We start from the raw sequence: 20,793 nt of genomic DNA, 5'->3' as shown, positions 1-20,793 counted from the left end.
TTCCTTACCTTCCTTGCTATTTAAAGAGAAACATCTTGTTTATTTTTTATGGCACTGTCAATGATAATTTAAGAGCAGGGCTATATTAAGAACACTGCTTTTAACCTTTATTCTCTACACATTTTTCACTTCATTCAAGTCAATGAGAATTCTCTATGTGCAAGAAATCAGAGAGGTATGAGTGGGATGTTATTGTCTAAGCCACTGAAACTCACAAATTAGTTTTGGGAAAAATGTAGGTATGCTATAAAGATGATAGTAAAGATTAGTGCTGGGTTTTTATAGACATAATTATTGCAACAAACAGCTTTTTGCAAATATAGACAAATTGGAAATGATGACTCGCAATCATACTATTGCTCTTTTTTCTGGCAGTTTCCTAAACAGAAAAGAACACTTTCTATGACCACGTATGACACAAACAACATGGTAAAATAACAGAAGTCTGCTAAATCCCATTCAATTTTCAAACAGGTAGTTGTGGACACAATATTAGATAAATTGCAGATACAAGAGGTACTTAAAAATTAAAGCTGGCAGTTTTTGTTTATAATTATTTAACCTCATGGAATATGATCATCACTTAAGATATAAATCTGAGCTGAGAGATGCATTTTCATCAACTTTTATAGCAACAGAAAAAGGACATATTTTCAGTGCTAATAACAGGCAGAATTAAAGGAGGATACTAACTCCTAAAGTTGTTACACAATTTGTTTGCTATGCAGAAAAAACTTCATAGAACACTCCATTTCAAAATGTGTTTCTTATTAGGCAGTTTCATAAAAACAAAAGAAAAATACTATATGATTTACTGATACACATTTTGTCCAGATCAGATTAGTTTATCTCTTTTCTCTATCCAGGTTTTAGTACTTTAAAACACACAGCTACAGCCCTTTTTTTGGTAGGACTTGCTAAACAACTTTTATTTTTGACAGCACTAGCAAAACTAAGCATCAAAACCTAAGATAGTAAGCAGTACATAGAATGTTCAAACTAAGAAATCAGTTCTTGTCAAAAGCACTGGTAACAAATGGGGACTTTATGACAAAAGCCTGATCCTGCCAGTGCTGCTCCCTTCAATGTTTTCAGTGTTTTGAACATAACTTGTGTACACAGGGTCATCCTCTTTAGAACTGTCCTCAAACTCGGGTAACATAAGCAAAGTGTGTATGTTTCTGTGAATGCTTAACTCTGCTTTTTCTCAAGAAAGCACTTGTTGATTAAACTAGAAAGCATTTGCCTGTGTTAGAAGAAATCTCCAGTTAAACAGAATCAATATCACATCACCCGTCCCTTAACTAACATGAACAGAAACATGCACACAGAGCATAAGGCACTGACAAGCTCTGCTCTGGGATGCCACATGTAGTCATGCATGAGCAAGGAATGAAAAGCACAAGAGAACAGCCTTGAGAAGCCCAGGGGAATAGAGGCTCTGTATACTTTGTGTGAAGAAACCGAGAAAACCTGGCTTGGTTAGTCCTACAGAACGAATGCTGAGAGAGGATGTGATTGAATGCTGAGAGAGGATATGATTGCAGTCTATTAATACATCCTGAGATAAACACCAGGGAGGGATAAGAGCTATTTCAGTGGAGGACAATGTTGGCAGGAGAACCAATGACTATAAAGTGGCCATGAGTTACACTCATCCTAGCAATTGGAAGATTTCTAGCTAGGAGAGGACTGAGGTTCTGGAGCAGCTTTCCACACCAGCAGTAGCAAAGGCAAAATACTGAAATGCTTCCCAAGTAAAACCTGATCAGTTTTCAAAAGGGGCTATATGATATGGCTGCCTGTAACCATAGACTGCACGTGGTGAGCAAGCAGATGTTTCCCTGTCCTGTGTTCCTTTACTCATTCCTCCCAAACTCACAGGATAGTCACAGAGTACGCCAGTAGGAAGTCTTTCCACTTCCTGGTTCACAGAGAAATTGAAGACTTTACAAATTAGGTCTGAAAAAAAAAATTATACAGGATGTGCAATTTAAGAGAATTAGTGTTCCTACACAATACTTAATTGTTCATATCTCCTGGATTTGTCTGTCTTCAGTTTTCACTAACATGTTTAATCCCTAGTGCCTCAAATCATAAAAATAGCTAAGAAATAAATAATGCATTATTGCTCCAACACTGACACATTCACATGGTCTGTGTGAGCTGCAGTTTGCACATACTGATTGTCAAGAGACCTGTTGCATTCATTTGGTTTCTCACACAGCATGGCAAGTCACAGCCATCCACCCCCAGTCCAGCAGTTTCTCACTCTGCGACATATTTAGCAGTTGGATTTTCAATCCTTTTGTTAAGTAATGTATGCTATTACATAGTTCTATCTTTACATTCTTCTGTAACATGCTAAATTAAGTAGATTAAACACTTAAGTAAAGAAACAAGAGTACTTTTGATCTCCTAGCAAAGAAAATTTCATAGTTTTTTCCTAAAGAAAATTATTACTCAACCTAGATCAAAATAAGAAGTAAAAATATTTTCAAGTGCCACACCCAAGACTGCAACCATACTTTAATTCCATAGCTTTCATTAGAATTAATGAAAGACATACAGTGCAAATGATGAAGTTAGTCTATGCATAACAGCAAGAGGAATACACTCAAAGCTCATCTGATTTAGACTTGATTTCATGCTCTCCTTCCTCTGCTGGCAGATGTTTTACTGCCTGTGTTTTGGTTTATAAATGTCTGACATCCTCAACAGCAAATTAACTGTAGTTAATTTTTATGCAGATTAATTCTGCTGAAAGTCACACAATAAGAGGCTAGGAGGTTAAAGTCATAATGAAGTGAATGATGGTAATGTCCACATCTGTGTTTTTAGAGTATTGGCAGCATTTTAATTTCCTTGGGACTTTACATAGGATGTTGTTGAAATTGTGCAAGTTTAAGCCAGCAACACAACTGCATCCAGCTAAAACCAGAAAATTAAGAAACCTTGTTCATTCTGCTTGGGAGCTTCATGGGGAAAAAAAATATAGATTGGCAAGTGCTTTTAGTGCACACTGGTTTATATCCCTTTTTGAAGGAAATAAATATTGCCAGTACAGAAAAGTCCTAGGAGTCAAAGACCATCACATTTTGCAAAGTACAGTAAACCTCTTCTGTAGGACAAAAAAGACTTTGTACCCAAAATACCTGGAGCCTGTGTTACGGCAACACTGATCCAAAGTTCTTTCTGAATGTAACAATTTCTTCTCCTTTAGCATATGTAACTTGTTATATTAAGTGCCATGGCAGAACTGACTACACACAGTGCTGCCCGATAGAAAATTACAGAGTAGCCATTTTTGAACTTAGCTGTGTGCCTAAATTAATGTCTGCTGCAATACTTGCAAGGCAAATGAAACAGTGTACTTTGTCCATCAGCACTATGATAAAGAATAGATTAAAAGAACACATGGCTACCATGGCACTTTGTCAAGATACTTCTTCAGTGTTACTCTAAAGTATTTCAGTCAAATTTTGTGTATCTAAACCAAGGACTGAAGAAAATATTGATGCATATTTTTTCAGGATATTATTATTACTTACCTGGGGGCAGTCTTTGATGTAGTGTCCCTTGTTAAAGCAGAGGTGGCACAGGTAGTTAGGAGGTGGCCTCTTGCTGGGTTTTCTGGCTTCTGAAGAAAGGGATAGGTCAGAGAAATGCTCGGTGAGGGAGCTTAACCCATCCACAATGTTATTAAGAGAGCCATAAGGTGATGCACTCTTGTAGAGACTGCTGCTCAGAGCCTGCAAAAGAAAACAAATAAGTCACATGCAACACAGTACTGTATTAAGGATTGTTCTGAGGGAGATTTGAATAGGGGATAGATAAAAATAGCAGAAAAAACAAAGTGATTATTTTTTTTCTTAGGAACACGGCTACACATTTGAGGGAAGCAATATACAGGCTATTAATAAAGAGGCTTCACAATGGCAGGGCAGTGCAGCTGGTCACCCCACTGTTGAAGAAACTTTTGAGCTTGCTTTGATTCTCTTAGTGCAACCTTTCCACTAAGCAATGATTGCTTTCTTGTGTTGGGCCATAATGCATTCATAGTACAGTTAGATTATGCAGGCAAAAAGCTGCAAGAACTTCCAAAACAGAACCCTTTGTGTCCAAAACTACTTATGCAAAGAATACTGAAGTCAGGGAAAGGAAAGAACACCAAGAAAAATGCAAAGTAACTTCCAATTTCCAATCTGGTTAATGAGACAGTCAACAGAGAGTCCCATGTTCAAATAATAACAACAAGCATTGAGAGCTACATCTGGTTTGGATTTTCTGAGGGGGAACCTACTGTGATTTAAACATTTCCTGATAAACAGTAAATACCTAGGTTCTGTACTTCACCTCAATAGGATCTTCACTCTCTCAATCTGCAAATCACAATCAGTAGCTCCTAATTTGCTATTCAGTAGTCTTGGAACAGCAGGAAACCCATCAACACCTAAATAGGTATTCTCCCTAATGGAGATAACAAGGATTAATTCACTTAACCACTTACGGTCCAAAAGAAACCTTAGTGGAGTTCAAAAAGAAAATTAAAACTCTTTTTAAAAATTAACAATGAATCACTGTAGAAATAGGACCAACTATTGAGTGTCCTTTCCATCCTCAGATGATGGGACACATTTCACAAGGTGTTTCCACCTTAGGTCTGCAAAGCTATGCTCATGTAATTCTCCTGCCATCAGAGAATTACTGCTGGCTTATAGGAAAGTGAGGTAAGAAGAGGTCCAGTCTGTGATTCCGTACTTGAATTCTACTGAATTCAAATATTTCAATGGGGTCTTTATAGGTGCTTTCATAAGTTTATACATGTTATATATATATTGAAGACTGAAATCCACTGAAACTGATTTAGAGTTTGTGAAATCCACTGAAACTGATTTAGAGTTTGTGAAATGCACTGAAATTGATTTAGAGTTTGTGAAATTAATCTGAAATTGAAATTAAATTAATTTCAGAGATCTCAAACATTCAGGGTGCCTGCACAGTGAGTGTTTTCTGAGTGACAGCTGCATACCAAAAAATAATATTAAAGCTCTAGGCAGAAATACCTGGGTGAACCCCAACTATCCCTGAATTCCATCTCTCCACAGATGGTGTACAATGTACAGAAGAATTTAGCCTAGTAATCTGCTTCACCCACTTGCACTGTAGTCAAACACAACCTGCTGAACTCCACTGACTCCTCTTGCAAAGCTGAAGCTGGTGCACAGCAGCAGGATCAATTCAAGAGGTCCCAGAGTGGAATCTGACCTCACCTGGGACTTCACATATGCCCTGGGGCTAAAACATCCTGTGTAGCATAGCTCTGTGCTGTGCAAGATGATGGGGCTGAGAGGAGCATCAGCCACTTTGTTTCAGGGGTTAAAGCTGCAGATTTTAAAAGGAAAAGGTATTTCAAAAACTAATAAAAAGAGTTTAGCTGCTTTAGCCATCAAGCAACCAAAGAGACCTCCAATGGTCACTGGAATTTAGTTCTAGGATTTATTGGATGCTATTGGAATGAGAAATTCTTGGCATCAAATTTTGAAAAGGAAGAGGAAGTGCTGTGAATGCCAAAATAGTGTTAATTAAGGGTCTTCAAGAAGTTCTTGTCTCCCTAGGAGCCACTTTCTCTTACATACTCTTGGAAAAATATACAATCCTTCTTTTTAAGAGATCCTCTTGCCAAGAGATTCTTAAAGTACTTCACCTGCATTACACCCATTAACTTTGCAAATTCCTTATTATCTGATTTTATAGAAGGGTGAAAGTATGGACACAGAACGTATGAAGTCGTAAATGCTTTACCTATTGCCAAAATCTGAAATATCTTCTGGGGATGCAGAATAACTCCTGCCCATCAGAAGGTTGCTATTTTTTTCCCCCAGGGCCAACTCAGTAACAAACCAAAACATATCTGTCTGCTGCCTGCAGTGGGCTTTGAACTGGACATATGGCATGCAGTGATGACCTTTTTTTCCCTACACATCCTTTACACTGAGCTATTGCCCTCATTAAAAGGGAGCAATTTGGACCCACAGCTGGGTATTATGTAACTCACTCCTCCACCAACCCTTCCTGGCACATTTCAGCTCAATATTGAAAAACAAGGTGCAGTTTTGCACCTTGGCAGCAAACCTTCACAAACTTTTGTTTCAACCATGGCAGCCAGAAGCTGTGCCAGAGGCCAGGATCCCATCAGACCATGGGCTGCACTGACACTAAATCCTACCCTTAGCAGCCACCATGGCCAAAGAGTGGCACACTGCACTAAAAGTGGCCACCTAGTTCAGCTGGCAGGGCACTTGTGCAATGCATGCCACACCTGGACACAGCAAAACATTCAATCCACATACGGCACCGTGAAACACTTCCCTACAATCATCCTGAGGCCCCGTGTTAAAAAAGGAAGAAACAAAAATAATATCCCAGAACATGACAGTAAAGGAGAAGACAGACATTGCTGATGACACTGGTACTTTAAAGAACAATGCATTCCTTTGGAAAATGCCTAGAGGATCCCAAGATGCAGCCCATCCCTCTGGGTATAGTCAGGCGAACCGATTCAGCAGTTCCTGCCAATCTGACCTGGAAAATGGCCTTAAATCTGTTTGACTCCAAGTCAATGTGAAAAACACATCAATCTGGCACTTGAAAGTTGCTGTAAAGAGCACCAGCACAAATGGTGCTACATCCTGTTTCTAGTTCTGGAAATCTCTAGTTCTTCAAAAAGAGATGAGGAAATAAACCATTCCCAAAAGCCAAGTTATATAATAAGGGTGATAATGGGAAAGTTCATCCCAGCCCTTGGAATCAAATAGTGAAAGCTTAGGGCTTGTACCAAATGTGATGAAATGGTGATTGACTCCATTTTGTCATTGTAAAAGACAAGGGGTGAATGAATATTGCTGAGATACAAAAAACAGTTTTGGTTTGTGTTTTTGTTTTGTGTTTTTTTTTCTTTCTGGGGCACTCAATTGAGCAGAACAGGCAATTCAGCCCTTACAAAGTATTTGCACTGCTACAAAGAGGATTTTAAAGAACGGTTTTGAATAAAAACTTTGAATTATCTTCACACCAAAAGGGGATGTCCAGGGGCGTGATTAGAGTGCCAGGGAGAGTGATGATGGCCTCAGACAGAAAACAGAGATGAAAAAACAAATGCATTCTGACTCACTCTGGTCTCAAGTGTATTAGTACTCATCTGGGAGGTGGCAGGGAGATTGCTCCTCTCATGAATTCCACCAAAAGCAATGACTTGCTCTGTGTTCACAATGCAATACTACCAAAGCCAATCTATTTCTTTAAATGGTAGACAATAGTGCCTCTCAAATAGAGTCTTATTTTGAGCTTGAACAGGCGAAAAGGATTTGGCAGTGAAAGGGTTAGTGCTCTGAAGGCGCCTGAAAGACCACACTGCATGTCCTAATTACAAGGCTCATCAGCCCAGCTGCAATGAATTCAGGATTTCCTTATCTTGCCATACTGGGGGGATGGGGAATCTGGTGCTAAAACTTAGAAACAGGCCTTGGTGGGAGGTTCGAGCTGATAACGTAAGTTTGTGTATTTGTTTGGTTTTTTCCTTCCTATGTATCTTGTTGATTTAATTGAATATGAACCAAACTGAAAATCTTGTATTGTATTTTCCAAAGGTAACCTCACTGCTGGGTAGATCTTTAAACTGTATCTGTTGCTGCTGTTGGGAAGCAGAGTTCCCTTTGTTATTTGTTTGCTCAGTGTTTCCAGTTAAAGGGCACATAATCGGTAAGGTTGCAGTGTGGTCCTTTGTGAAAGGCAGCTATTGTCTTCTATAGCTTCCTCACTCTGATTTCCAGTTGGGTAATGTACGTGAGTGACTCAGGAGTTCCAGTATCTAATTCACCTCTAAGATATTCCTAGTTACACGAGTGATTGGCTAATGCTCTTGATTCCCTTGGCGGGGGTCCCTCCCTTTCAGAAACATCTTTTGGGACTGATGTGTGAAGAGGTAGAAAAAGAAACCCTGAAACCCTGGCTTTATCTCTTCAGTTTCTTTTTTAGCAATGGTATAATGTTGAGAAGAAAGACAACTGTTGTGAGTATGCAATGAAACATTCAAAGATAAATAAGAGGCAAGTCTTACTTTGCAAATTTCCCTTTGGTGTGTATAGCTACTGCTTTATCTGTAAAGGTATGTTTTTAAAAGGGACTAAAAAGCACAGAGAGCACAACAGCCTCTCAATTATGACATTTATGTCTGAGCATCTACCAGACCAGCTGGTATTAACAAGCAATGGCAACTTGTTCATGTGGGAATGGTATCTTCTTATTAGGCATGGACTGGAAAAGTAGAGGTATCTCTGGAAAAAACAGTTTCTGCCCCAAGTTCAGTTTGTGTTGCTGGACCCTTAAGGCAGTGAAGATAAAGATGAATCTATCCACCATTATATAAGGCTAGAATGACTTGTGCTGGTTGATGGGGGCTGAATCTGGCCAGTGCATCTGTCTGATGCTCTAGAAGTTAGTGTGATTTGTGTTTATGGTTCTCTCTACATTTGTAGTAACTGCACGTACTGAAGTGAGGTCCTGTAGCACTTCAGTGGTCCTACAATCTAGTCCAGTCATCAATGCTTCCACAGCATGAAATAGGCTGTAATCAAAAAGCAAAGAGCAAAGAATTTTTGATGGCTTATTTTTGCTGCCGACCTAATAAAGCAAACACAAATAAAGAAGTCTTAATGGACAGAGTTAAGTTTAAGTCAACAGACGCCATGGCTGTTTGAAGTCTGTAGGAAAAGGGAGTTGGATTGTCCTGTCATCAGTATGGGAAAAGTAAGGTTTTCATCTGCTGTAAATTGTAAATATTTTCCAGCCTGTATGACAGTAACCAGACTAGCCATGCTACTCATTAGCCCTGCACTGAAATATCAAAAGGTGCTAAAGTTATCAGCTTGGATTTTCACAAAGATAAGAACGGAGTGGTCCCTGTGCTGTGTCATGGATAAAACAGTAGGACAGACAAGTCATTGCCCTCAGTTGCTGCTTTCATGTTGGAGGAGAGGGAAATCTGAGCTACCCAAACAGTAATTCAGTGGTTTGTATGTGTAACATACAAAACTTAACCTGAGGGCCTATAGCTGTCTTATTTCCTGGTGCCCTAAGGTTTGCTTCTGGTGTGGGCTTTATCCATGGGGCCATGCAATAGGTGTGAAAGCACAACAGTTGCACCAGAAGATAAGCATGTTTGGAGAAGAGCACTTCAAACCTCTGACTTCTCTGTGCTTCAGCTCTTCATACGTGGTTAAAACAGTTCCCTGGTTTTGTCCCCAAAGAAAACATCCAATGCAGAATCACGGAATAGAATCATGGAATTGTTTAGATTGGAAAAGACCTTTAAGATCATCATCAATGTTTATGGCCAACCCCAAAGCCTTCTGAAAACAGAGGTATTAAATGAAAATATGGTAATAAATTTAGTTGTATTAATTTGAGCCAGAAGAAATAGAGAAGTTTAATTACCAAGGCTGAACTGGAAAACCTCAAAAGCTGCTCCTGTGTGGCTTGTGTCTGCTTTAGCTCCTCTGATAAATTGGATACTTTTAACAAAAAAACAGCTTAAGAGTTTGTTCAGTAACATTTTATCATTGGAAAACTAAAAGCCAAGCTCATCACTCAGTAAAGAAAATGTTTGCCTGGAGCAAGGAAAAAAAAAAAGACTCAGGTTTCTGTTTTCTTCTGAAGCCAACTTTTAAATCAACTGTCAAAAAAATCTGGTCTTTGGCCTGACTTTTAGTAAAATCTGAATAACTCAAGTTCTCATATAAAACCAGAGAAAAATGTAGATTAGCCAGGAAACCTTAATGCATTCCTGACTAGTTAGACTAGCCAAGTATACCTTAATTCATCTTTCTTCTGCAGGGGGGTTTTAGACAAATACATGTTTATGTTAAACTGCTAACACTAATGTCAACTTGTAAATATCTTCAGACAGACGGCACTAGGCCTTTCCTTCTGCAGAAACAGTATCTTAAGGGGACAGATACAAATGCAGTGTGACCTGCCAGTGGTTGTAAAGCGAGTCATTGAAGGGCAATCAATCTTTAATCCAGCATACAGACCTCTCTAATCTAGTCATTCCAAATCTGACAGCTCAGCTGGCTGTGGCTTCTCAGGCTGTAATTGCTAAGACTCTGCAGAACAGTGGGTGCAACAAGCTCCTCTGAGCATGACTGGTGTGTCCCTTCAATCACAACCACCACCTCACCTTGCTTTAGATCTGCTGGTCTTTAACACTTGGATCCAAAGTTTTCAATAAGTTTCTCAGGTCTTTAAAAAATCCTGCTCCCTCTGTACTGTACAGTGGTAAAGTTACACTGACAGCACAGGAATTGCTCGGTCATATCTCCAGGCTTGCTGGAGCTCAGGAAAGCCTTTTGGCTTTCTGCTAGTACTGTGACCCTCCTTATTTCAGCCTCAGGGAAGGGTTTGCTGTGGATATCAGTGAGGATACTCATTTTTTTACAATGTACAGGCCTTTAAAGGCAGATGTTGGAGAGGACAGACTTTTGCTCTGGTCAGAGCAAATCTTGAAGGAACTTTCTAAATCTTGCACCAAGTTCTGCAGGGTTCCTTTTCATCTGCTGAACGCCCAACAACTGCCCTCATATGTTCAAGAGAAGCTCTAACACATGAGCTCTGTATTAGGGACAAGAGACCATTCACATTGCAAATTGCTTTAACACATCCCCCAGGAGCCCTGGATTCCCAGGCTGTCCCCTGGCCACCAACCTCCCTGACCTTTGGGGAGAGGCCACACTGTTGGGTGGTCCCTGGCAGGCCCCTCTGTCCCTCTGCCCAGAAACAAGTCCTTTTGCTCCAGACAGGGGTCTCCAGCGAGGAGCAGGTCATGAAGGCTGTACAGCATGAAGTGAGGGGAGAAACGGATGGACATGTTTTGATCCTTGCACTTTCTGTTAACATCTCAGCTTCCTGCAGGAAATCTTGTCTCAATCTGACCTGCAGTCTGAAAAACAAGAGTCGAGTTTCCTCTCATTTGGTAGGTCTTTTGACACTCCAAACGCAAGAAAAATAACACCCGGAAATAGATATGTGCCTGTTCAAGACACACTTAGGAAAGCATTCACCTCCTGTGCAGCTCTTGCATGATGAAAGGTTTTGCTAAGAAATGTCCATTTTGGGTTAAACAGAACTCCAAGTCTGAGACAGTTTTGTTTATATCATTTACATCCAGTAATGCCTTCTTGGCACAGAAACCTCTGCGCCGGCTGCCAGAGTTTAAAAGAGTCACAGCTAAGGTCGCTGTCAGAGGTAGGAACAATACATCATCTGCCCAGAGCGGGCCCCTCGCAACGCGCCAGGGCCTCAGCTCCTGCGCTCACGGGAAGACAAAAACTTCTATTAAATTGAGTACGGTGAGGAAAATAAATTATTTCTATTACTAAATGACAGGCTGGAATTTCATTTTGTGACTCCAGGTTTTGGATAGTTTTATCTACGTTTAAAGCTTCCCTCTTAATCAGCTGTGATACAGCACAGCTTGAAGTGTGATCTCAGCAAGCAAACCTAAAACATCACAATCTGCTTCAGATAAATTATAAAATAACAACTGAGAAATCTGGTTTCAAAGTAGATTTGAGGGTTTATTTTTTTCTTCCCATGCTGTGACTGTTAAAGGAATGAATTTATTATTTTACTAATTTCAGTTGCAATGTATGTTAGAGAAAGATGGTTATATAAGAACACCTCTGTATTTCAAGGATCACTGATGCCCAAATCCTCTTAAAAACTATTGCTAGTCCTCTATTTTCAGGGTGCAATGACTGTACAATAGATCATTTGCTTTCCTTTCAACCACAGTATCCACAGCCCTAATGACTACTTCCAAAACAGTTGCCTAGCAGGCTCCCTTAATATGAAGAAATGTAGGCTGCAACTCCCCTGCAAAGACCACTGAGATACCTGGAACTCCTAGAAGCAAGAGAAACCTGTGAGACCAAGCTGATCCCCTTAAAGTGTTTGCTTGGTTGGCATTTAGCTGGATGAGATGTAAATAGAGATTTCCAGGTACCCACAATCCTTCTATGTAAGGTATTGCACTTGTGTTCATTAGACACCAAATCCTGCCACGTGCAGGGAGTAGGTGTGGGTGGCCAGTTAATACAGCAGGAATTTACCTCTGCTTTGCATATGAGCTCAAGTCCTGGATCATGAGGGTATTCGCTAATCTTCAAACCAAATTTGTCAAAACACAAAATGTATTTCTTAAGAAACAGGTTTGGAAGACCAGGCAGAAGTTCTCCCATCAGCAGCAGTTGAAGGAGCTAAGAAAAAGGGTCTACATGAGGCTCCTTAAAACTCCTCTTAGTCAAAGTATTGGATTTGTTACTAGTTGGTTACACCAAAACATATGACAGAAAGTAAGGAGCTAGGCTTGTGATATGTTAAAATTTAAAACCCACCAAAACTCCCCACAGCTGTGCTGGCCTGGCTAGACAATGAGGGACAGGGAGAAAGGACTTGTAACCCAGCATTTATTCTGCTTTCCTCAAGTGAATCTGTCTATAATTTTAGATTCTACTTTTAGCAGATCACAAATTGTTTGCTATGGTTCTGAAAGTAAGACTCAACCTGCAGGAAAAGTCAAGTGATCCAGGCTTTTACACTTATAAAATACTGTCTGTCTGAATTGTGTCAGCATTACTGTAAGATTTGAATAGCTTTGTAAAATTTAATTAGTTGCTTTGATCTATTATAATTACTCTGGAACCCACACAGAACCTAAGTAAACCATGAGGAAAATACTGATAGTATCTCCATTTAATTTAGTAATTTCATTGTTGCTTCCTAAAAGAGGAAGAACAATTCCAGAGTTAGCAAAATGGGCATTGGGCCGTTGGCAATTTTTCTGGGAAGACAAACTGGGGAGAGGTGTGGGTATTAATTGTGAGGTTTCATTAATCTGTTCAGAAAATGGAAGGTTATGCCCAATATCACTTTTTAGGCAGCATTTTTATGTATGCATCTAATTTGGGTAACAGGTTACAGCTGCTTTTGTTCCTATGCAAATATATATTATCAAAATTGTATGATTTACCTTTGTAATATCTGTGCCTGCACTTTTTGGCAAGTGCACTGTCATTATTTTTCATGCTTCTTAAAGCATGCTTCAACAGCATTCTCTGGTCTTAGATTTAGATTTCACTTAAATTGTGTTTCAAAGTCCTTTTATGGTGCACTTAAACTCTGATCTAGAAAACTTTCCTTGGTGTTAATCCCCACTTGGCATCTGTCAGTAAAATGCAATCTTTTCTTCTAGTTGTCAATTAGCAAAGTAACAGGACCATCTCTACAAGTTACCTATCATGTGCAAGTACAGAAAATCCCCCAAATGTAACCAAAAAGGCCGGGGGGGGGGACGAGTGGCATTGGCTTTGGGATAAAAGCAGTTCACTACACCTCTTGGTTCCCTAATTCATTCCATACATTTCATAAATTAATATATTGGTTCAAGTCAGACTCGGTTGTCTGATCATTTGTGCAGTTCACTGGAGAAGGATCTTTCTTTTCTCTTCTGAATAACTGAGTCTGTGTCTGCAGAGCAAAAGAGGAGTGGATGAAAAATCATTACCCAACACAGTTACATCACCCCTTTGTTTGGGTGCTTTGGCATGGAAGACACTGTAAACGCATAAAATAGCTGTAAATGAAAGCTCTGTGTATAAAATATAATTGTAACAAGAATTCTACATCCTTTTACCTCCAATTATAGGTTGGTGTGTTTTGCTTTTCTATATACTGCCTGACAGGTTTTTTCCAACATGTGAATGTATTTGTGAGGCAGAAAAAGCATGTCAGCGCTTCTCCCAATGAGGAGTTAGCATAGATACAAAATCCCATGTGATTTAAAAGAATTGGCAACGATTTTCAGCTAATCAGGAATAATAAATATAACTGGTCTACCATCTATTTCTTGATTTTATTTTTCTTTTCAAGCTATCAAAAAGAAATCAATAGTAAAGCAGAAAGTGCATATTCCTCTTCTTGAGGACTTGATTTACTTTCAGCAATTAATATTTTAGTTCTTGCCAGCTTTCCAAGCATGGTTCTCATTGTGATGTGAAAGCAAGTAGCTGCAGATTACTATGGTGGATAACAATTTCACTGTAAATAAAGTAAAGCCCAGGTGTAAGTCATGTTTGAATTAGTTAAAGCTGGAGGTAGGGCAGGTGTGCTGCAGAGCTACAGCAGCATTTGCTGGGGGCAGGGGCAGTTTGTTGGTAAGGACACAACGCAAGAGGCTCTGGCTGTTGGAGCAAATTCAACACACTCCCTTCTTACTTCTGGGAACCTTCTGCTGTTCTTAGTCAGGTAAGGAAGCCAAAGTAAAAGTAACGTAATTGTGTTTAGAACACTTTCTCTGGTAAATCAAATTTGGCTCTTGTGCATTTCTTCCTGCAATCAAATTGCTATTAGGCAATTCAGCCTAAGTGTCAAGAGTAAGGAGAGTATTTGCTACATGCAGGACTGTCCGCTTGCAAAAACATACACAAACAAAACACTCAATCCTGGACAACAGAGAATCCTAAAGCCATACCAAGGTGCTATAAATGGAAGAGTGTAATTTGGATAATAATTTGAGTTTCTCACTTTTTATACAAGATATAGATCTTATTTTCCGACTCCACTTCCTATAGTACATTCACACCTGGGGTTTTTATTTCCCTGGCAAACGTGGGTGTTTTCCAAAGGCCACAGAAGTAGCAGAGCAGGAGGCCACAGCTGCAGAGGTAAGAACAGGATGCAAAAGAGAATGCTTATAGACATAAACCCCTGATTTTTTTGCATTTTAAAGCATATGTCCAATTGGAATTAGGAACAGAATAATTATTAGCTCAAATACCTGTAATAGGACCTAAGATTTTGAGACCAGCTGTGAAAGCTCACTTTGTGTGCTGAGGCAGCGTCATCAAAAGGGCTCTGGAGCTGGCTGCGTTGGGAGAACACAGACTGGTCTTGCCAGGACCTCCAAATGCATGTTGTCCTCTCATTAACATAAGAGATTCAGCTCGCTGGAATCTCTTATGAGGTCTGATGTGGGAATTGACATTTAACTTCCTGAAAAGCATTTTAGAATTGTTTGGCACTTTAAGTAGCCACAAAATACCGGTAGTGTATAATCATCCTGAGGCAGAGAGCACAAGTCCCTGCAACACAGGAATTGTTATGCTAGTGTCCTTTCAATAAAATTGAGAGAAGGTTAAGGGCACTCCAATGTTGGTACTTACAGTGAGAAAAAAAAAATAAAATTAGGAAATAAATCAAATAGTAATCATTATTATTAAAGGACATATTCAGGTACCGTAGACTGCTACTCTGTGAGTCTGTAGCTGAGAAAGCAAGAAGTCCTCACTTGAGTGCCTAGCACATTAAGCACCCTGTGGATCAAAAACAGGCTGTTTGTTAGAATAACTAATAATGTTGCTCAAAATTAAACAAATTGGACATGTTTTGGAACATATGGCAATTTTTGCTAACCTGCCTCTCTGTTGATTTTGCCTTCAGACCACACTGGTTGTGAGCAGCCTCTTAAAAGGCATTTGGTTTTCCCTTTTAAATCTTTTAATCATGGCTGTTCCCAAAGATACTGCATTTAATTCAGGGAGCCAATGGCCTGATCTGGTATACCAATCCTTATATTCTTCTGATATTAAGAGAATGGAGATTGTGTTTTTCAGTCTTATAATTACCCTCCAAATTACTTCATCTAGGCCAAATAACAGATCTTTCTTCATCAAGTATCAGCCTAGTATGTAACCTCCTAATTCTATGAAAGACAGATGGACAACAAGTTTGTCTGATAAAATATACTTTCTGTAGAACTGCCAATTTCCTCCCCTATGTTTTTGTTCTTCCAGTATTTCATCAGTTTTTGTTGTTAGCTTATGAATGTCACTATCTTCTTTGGGAAGTTACCTAATCTCTCCCAGTGTTTTAGACTTGCTTGTTTCACAGGGATTTGAATGTTATTTTCCACAGCATACTCTGAACTTTTCTTAACTCCACACATTTTTCTTTCCAAGCAAGCAATCCGTACTTTACTGCAGCAAACTGAACTTGCTGGTGTGCTGTCATTCCCAGTCAGTTCCCCTCTTGCCTATAAGGACTGGATCTGGAAGTCTCTAAGTCAGAAACATGAAAATGGTGATTATTTTCTCATCTAGTACGTGCAGTTATTTGTCCTTAAATAAAACCTGTTTTAGATCCAGAAAGTGGCTGCTGTAGAGGCTTCTAGAAGAAATTTTGCTCTTGAAAGGCACAGAGTAGAGAAAAAAATGTGACTATTATATTATGATAATTTCTAGTTGCTGCTTGCTGTCTCTTCTTTACCAAAGAGAGCACTGACCTGGTAGGATGCCTCCTGTTAGTGTAGAAAAATACCTTATGAGTCTCTTGCCCCCTTAGTCTAGGTTTTTCAATTATAACCCTCAATGACAAAGCCACAGATACCTGGCTGTGTCTCAAAGGCATTAAATTCCACATAACCAGCCTCACAACAAAACCTCAAATACTTGGCTCTGATGGATGGTGTTATAATGAGGGTGGAGCTCAGTTCAATGGCCAATTTATTGCATCTTAATGGTCTAACATGCTTTTATTTCATATCTAGGACAACAAATGCTGCCATAAAGTTTGGCTTAAAGCAGGTCTGTTTTGCAAAACGAGTCTTGCATACAGAACAAAACAGTCATTGTTGCTTTACTGTTTAAACCTTTATTATTGTTTTTTTTTCCCTTGGTACAATGGGCTTTTATGCACCAAACAGCTGTGTTCATCATGTTTATTTAGAAGGCATCCATTGTAGTGGAAAAAGTCTGGAGGACAAAAATCTTGAAGTACAAGACTACTCTGTGGGTGCTGGCATTTTTATTTTTTTGCTGTCCTGTTCCTTTGGTCAGTATGCAAGTCACATACACAGGCAGTGCCATGCAGACTTGCAAACCCTGGATAATAGCAACTTTTCACAAGTGCTGTCTCTTATTCCAAGTGTTCTTCTCCAGAAAGTTTCAATTGCAAGGCAACATACAGGACACACAACTATTTTACACCCTATGATCCTATCATTTTTCAATCTGTTGCTATTTTGGACCCTCATTAGGTCACTTTCCAAATATTGTGTACAGCTATGTGTCAATCATTGTCACAGCTCGGCTCCAGGCTAAGCCAACCCAGGACAAAACCGTGAGGGGAAAAAAAATGCCAACCAAAGCAAGCACTGTGTAGAAAACAGTCAACAGATCCAGTTTGACTGTGGAAAGCTGTGTGTTTTTCCAAAGATAGCATAAGCCCACTTGCTGCAGAAACAGCATACAATACTAATGCTCTCCAAAATAATTTTATGCGGTTGAAATGTGTAGTGTATACCCAATGGCATCTGCAAATAAACAGATGTTAGAATCTCAAGAATTAAGAGCATGACATTGTCGGAAACTCTTGGGTGACTCCTGCCAAAAAGGCAGTCTGGTTTCCCGTTTCTGGAAAGAACAGAGCATATAAGATATTGACAGAACTTCTTTTGAGCAACAGTATCTCTAGCACCTTCTAAACCCTTGAATGAAAGCTGCTGTATAATCAGGCAGTGTTAGCCTGGGAAATCAGAGGGTTCCCTACTTCCTTCAGGGTATATCCAGCAGGGCAGATGCATTCCCATGCCATAGGAGATAGCTGTGCTCCTTTCCCTCTTTTCAGGTTATCGTGTGTTAGGACATAGTTCAGGTGAATACTGGAAATATACAAGTGTCTCCATCAGCCACATAGTCAATGCCGTCGTCACAGGCTGGAAAATGAATGGCAACAAACTAACATGCCTTATCCTTTAAAAATAATAAAATATCTGTATAGAATGAAATGGCTTCTTATTTCCTGAATGGTGAATGCTCTTGGCTTTCTACAGAGCTGCAATTCTCAGTTGCTGCTGCTGCTCATGTGCCTCAGGAAACTGTAATGAGGTTAAAAAGAGCAGAATAAAGTTACAGCTTGTGGATGATAGGAATCCACACAGAAGGTGATTCTGGGATCTGAAAACAGCACAGCTGGGGGGAGGCTGCACAGGGACTGACTGCTTGGAGCTGGGGCAGAGACAGGGGCCTGAAGAAGGCCTGGCATAGCAGGCAAATTATCTTCCAGAAGAAAGGTTAGGGGGGGAAATGGAAAGAACTATGAGCCAAGTGGAAAGGGAGTGTGACAAAAGGATTAGCTCCTACTTGCACAGAGTATAGTAGAAGTCGAAATGAACTCGGGAACTGTCAGGAAGAGAAAACTGTTTCTCAGAGACTGTTTCAAAGGCTTCCTGAATGCAGACTCCATTTACTTGTTTCTTCCTTTTTCTCCCAAAAAATAAAGGAGCTGCTGTGAGCAGAATGTATCTCAACTTCAATAAACACGGGCCTGAACAGAGTCCCAATCTGGAATCCATGCTGGCCGAACTCCTGGAGGCTTGCTGCTACCTGGGTACCATAAAGCTTGAAAGCCAAGCAGGAAGGGGTAAAATCTACAATTTGTCATCAACAGGTAGGTAGCTAATAGTTTAAATTGCACTACCTGCTAATCTTTTTTGCAAAATCAATGTGCTTGTTAAGTCTATATGTTGTTGAACTGCCCGTGTCATGTCGTGATTAATAAGACTTAATCAGGTTGAACGGGTTTTGAACTACATACTCTCAAAAACAGTGCCTATTCTGAGAGTGCATGTGCTTTGTGAAATTGTTAAAGAAAAAAGAATTTCTTATTAAAGGAAAATGTGTCTATATAACTCTGGCTCTCAACTGTTAGCAGCTCTATTACGAGAGCACTTGGGGAATTGGATTTAGTTTTAATTAATAACTCCATAACTTTTCTGACAGAAGGGTGTACTTTGAGAATACATTTTAAGTCGACGTTTAACATAAAAGGTGCTGGAAGAACTTTGAAATGTCATTCTGTGGGAAGTGCCAGAGCAGGTTGGGATGTACAGTCCATCTGACCATATCAAACAAAGCCGCTGTTGAATGCCTCCGGCAAGAGTCCCACAGTAGGGTGCCAAACTCCAGCTGGGTCTTTTCTGGAGAGGCTGGGAGCTGTGGTGTGTGAGGTGCCACCTTGCAGGATCTCTCTCCACACATGTGAAACCCCTCCAATGCAGAAGTGCTTGACCTCAACAACTTCCTGCGACAGGGAGTTCCATAGCGAATTGTCTTTGCATATCCCAGTTGTTTAGCTTCCTTCCCTTTGGTTACATTTAGTCTTGTTTCGCGTTACGAAACGTGCACAAAACTTTTCTGCTGTTTTTATCACGTTCCTGTTTGTATTTCTTCCTTTCAAATAGTGCCTGCCTTTGATCTCTCATAAGCCATATGCAGTCCTATATCAAGCTCTTTAAGTAACGCTTTAGGGGGAAAAAAATAAAAGGGGGGGGGGGGGTGGCGGCGGCGGTGGTGGTATTTTTGCACGTTATGACGGATGTAGCACTTTTTGCGTGTCCTGCCCCCCGTCCCTCCGGCTGCGCACGGGAAATCCGTGTAACCATTGACCAGACTGTCAACACGGGCGCCCCGCGCCGCTGGCGGGCGGCGGGAGGAGGCGGCGGCCGCGCCAATGCCGCGGCGGCGGCGGCGCCTCGCCCCGGCCCGCTAGCGGGACGGGCAGCGAGCGAGCGCCGGGCGGGAAGGGGCCGGCCAGGCGGCAGGAGCAGGAGCCCGCGCGGGCGGCCGAGCCGCCCCGGCGTGCGCGGCGCGGAGCGGGGCTGCCCCGCCTGGGGCGGGCTCGGTCCGGCCGGGGAAGGGGCAGCAGGCTGCCGAGGCATCATGGCGGTTGTGGCCCGGGGGGGCCGGGGGCTCCGCGCCGGGCGGCGCGGCGGACTCACCTCGCTCCGCTGGAGCTGGAAGAAGCTGTTGAGATAGCTGGAGCTGAGTGACGAGCCCAGCTCCGGGGTGCTCTTGGTGTAGCCGAGGTCGGGGTGCTGGGACGAGGAGGGCTCGGGTCTGAAGGCATCGAAGGCGCTGGCCTGGTGCGTGTCTTGCAGCGAGAGATAGACCCAGTTGAGGAGCTGGGCGGGCTGGTACACGGGCGCGGCGCTGGTGTCGATGGTTGACAACAAGCTCATCTTTCCCCCCGGCTCCGCCGGCGCGGCTGGCCCCGCGGTGCCGGTCCCCCTCCCCGCGCTCCGGCACTGCCGCTCTCCCGTCCCTGCCCGGGGCGCTTCCTCCTGGCCGCCCGGAGGAGAGGACGGGCCGGGGGCTCGCTGCCGCGCCCCGCGCCGCTCTCGCTCCCCTAAGGCCGGCGGCGCCCGCGCAGCCCCAGCGCTCCGCGCAGCACGGGCATCGCTGCCGCCGCCCGCGGGCTCCGCAGGAAACTTTGTGCGCGCTCCGTCCCACCCGCCCGGCCGGTGCCTGCCCCGCTATCTGTCTTTATTCCCACTCCGGCAGGCAGCGGCGGGGAGGGGCTGCCGGCGCTCCGGCGGCGGCGCCGCGCCCCCATAGGCCTCCCGGCCGCCGCGGGGGTGCAGGGGCGTCCCGGCGCCGCTCCGCCCCCGCCCGGCCGAGCGTGTGCGGCCGCGGTGTCCGCGCCGCTGTCCCCGCGCCGCTGGCCGCTCGCCCGCCGCGGTCGGACCGGCTCCCTCCTCGCTCCCCGGCCTTCCTTTTCCTCCTTCCTGAAGGTTTTTGCGCCAAACACGCTCAAAGCCCTCCCGAGCGCTCCGCGCTGGGCCCTTTCGGGTTTGTTTTTAACTCGACAACTTTCGCTCGGCTCTTGTCAGCCCGCCCT

General features: G+C 42.1%; 1 protein-coding gene and 1 long non-coding RNA gene across 10 annotated transcripts in view; one reads left to right on the top strand and one right to left on the bottom strand.

Annotated features, from left to right (window-relative positions):
- Positions 1–20,466, bottom strand: part of ZCCHC24 (zinc finger CCHC-type containing 24) — a 106,774-nt gene extending 86,308 nt beyond the window's left edge. The window contains exons 1-2 of the mRNA XM_064430317.1: positions 19,895–20,466; positions 3,552–3,752 (exon numbers count right to left, since the gene is read on the bottom strand). Of these exons, the coding sequence (XP_064286387.1) occupies positions 3,552–3,752; positions 19,895–20,134 (441 nt within the window). The 5' untranslated portion in view covers positions 20,135–20,466. The remainder of the gene's footprint in view (positions 1–3,551; positions 3,753–19,894) is intronic.
- LOC135306424 (uncharacterized) overlaps positions 1–20,793 on the top strand; it is a 137,143-nt gene that overhangs the window by 89,305 nt on the left and 27,045 nt on the right. For all 9 annotated transcript variants that reach the window (XR_010367232.1, XR_010367236.1, XR_010367234.1 and 6 more), the window contains exon 3: positions 18,397–18,564. This is a non-coding gene — a long non-coding RNA (uncharacterized LOC135306424). The remainder of the gene's footprint in view (positions 1–18,396; positions 18,565–20,793) is intronic.

This window comes from Passer domesticus, chromosome 8 (genome assembly GCF_036417665.1).
Source record: "Passer domesticus isolate bPasDom1 chromosome 8, bPasDom1.hap1, whole genome shotgun sequence".
Classification (NCBI taxonomy): Eukaryota; Metazoa; Chordata; class Aves; order Passeriformes; family Passeridae; genus Passer; species Passer domesticus.
This window is presented reverse-complemented; position numbering and strand designations above follow the sequence as displayed.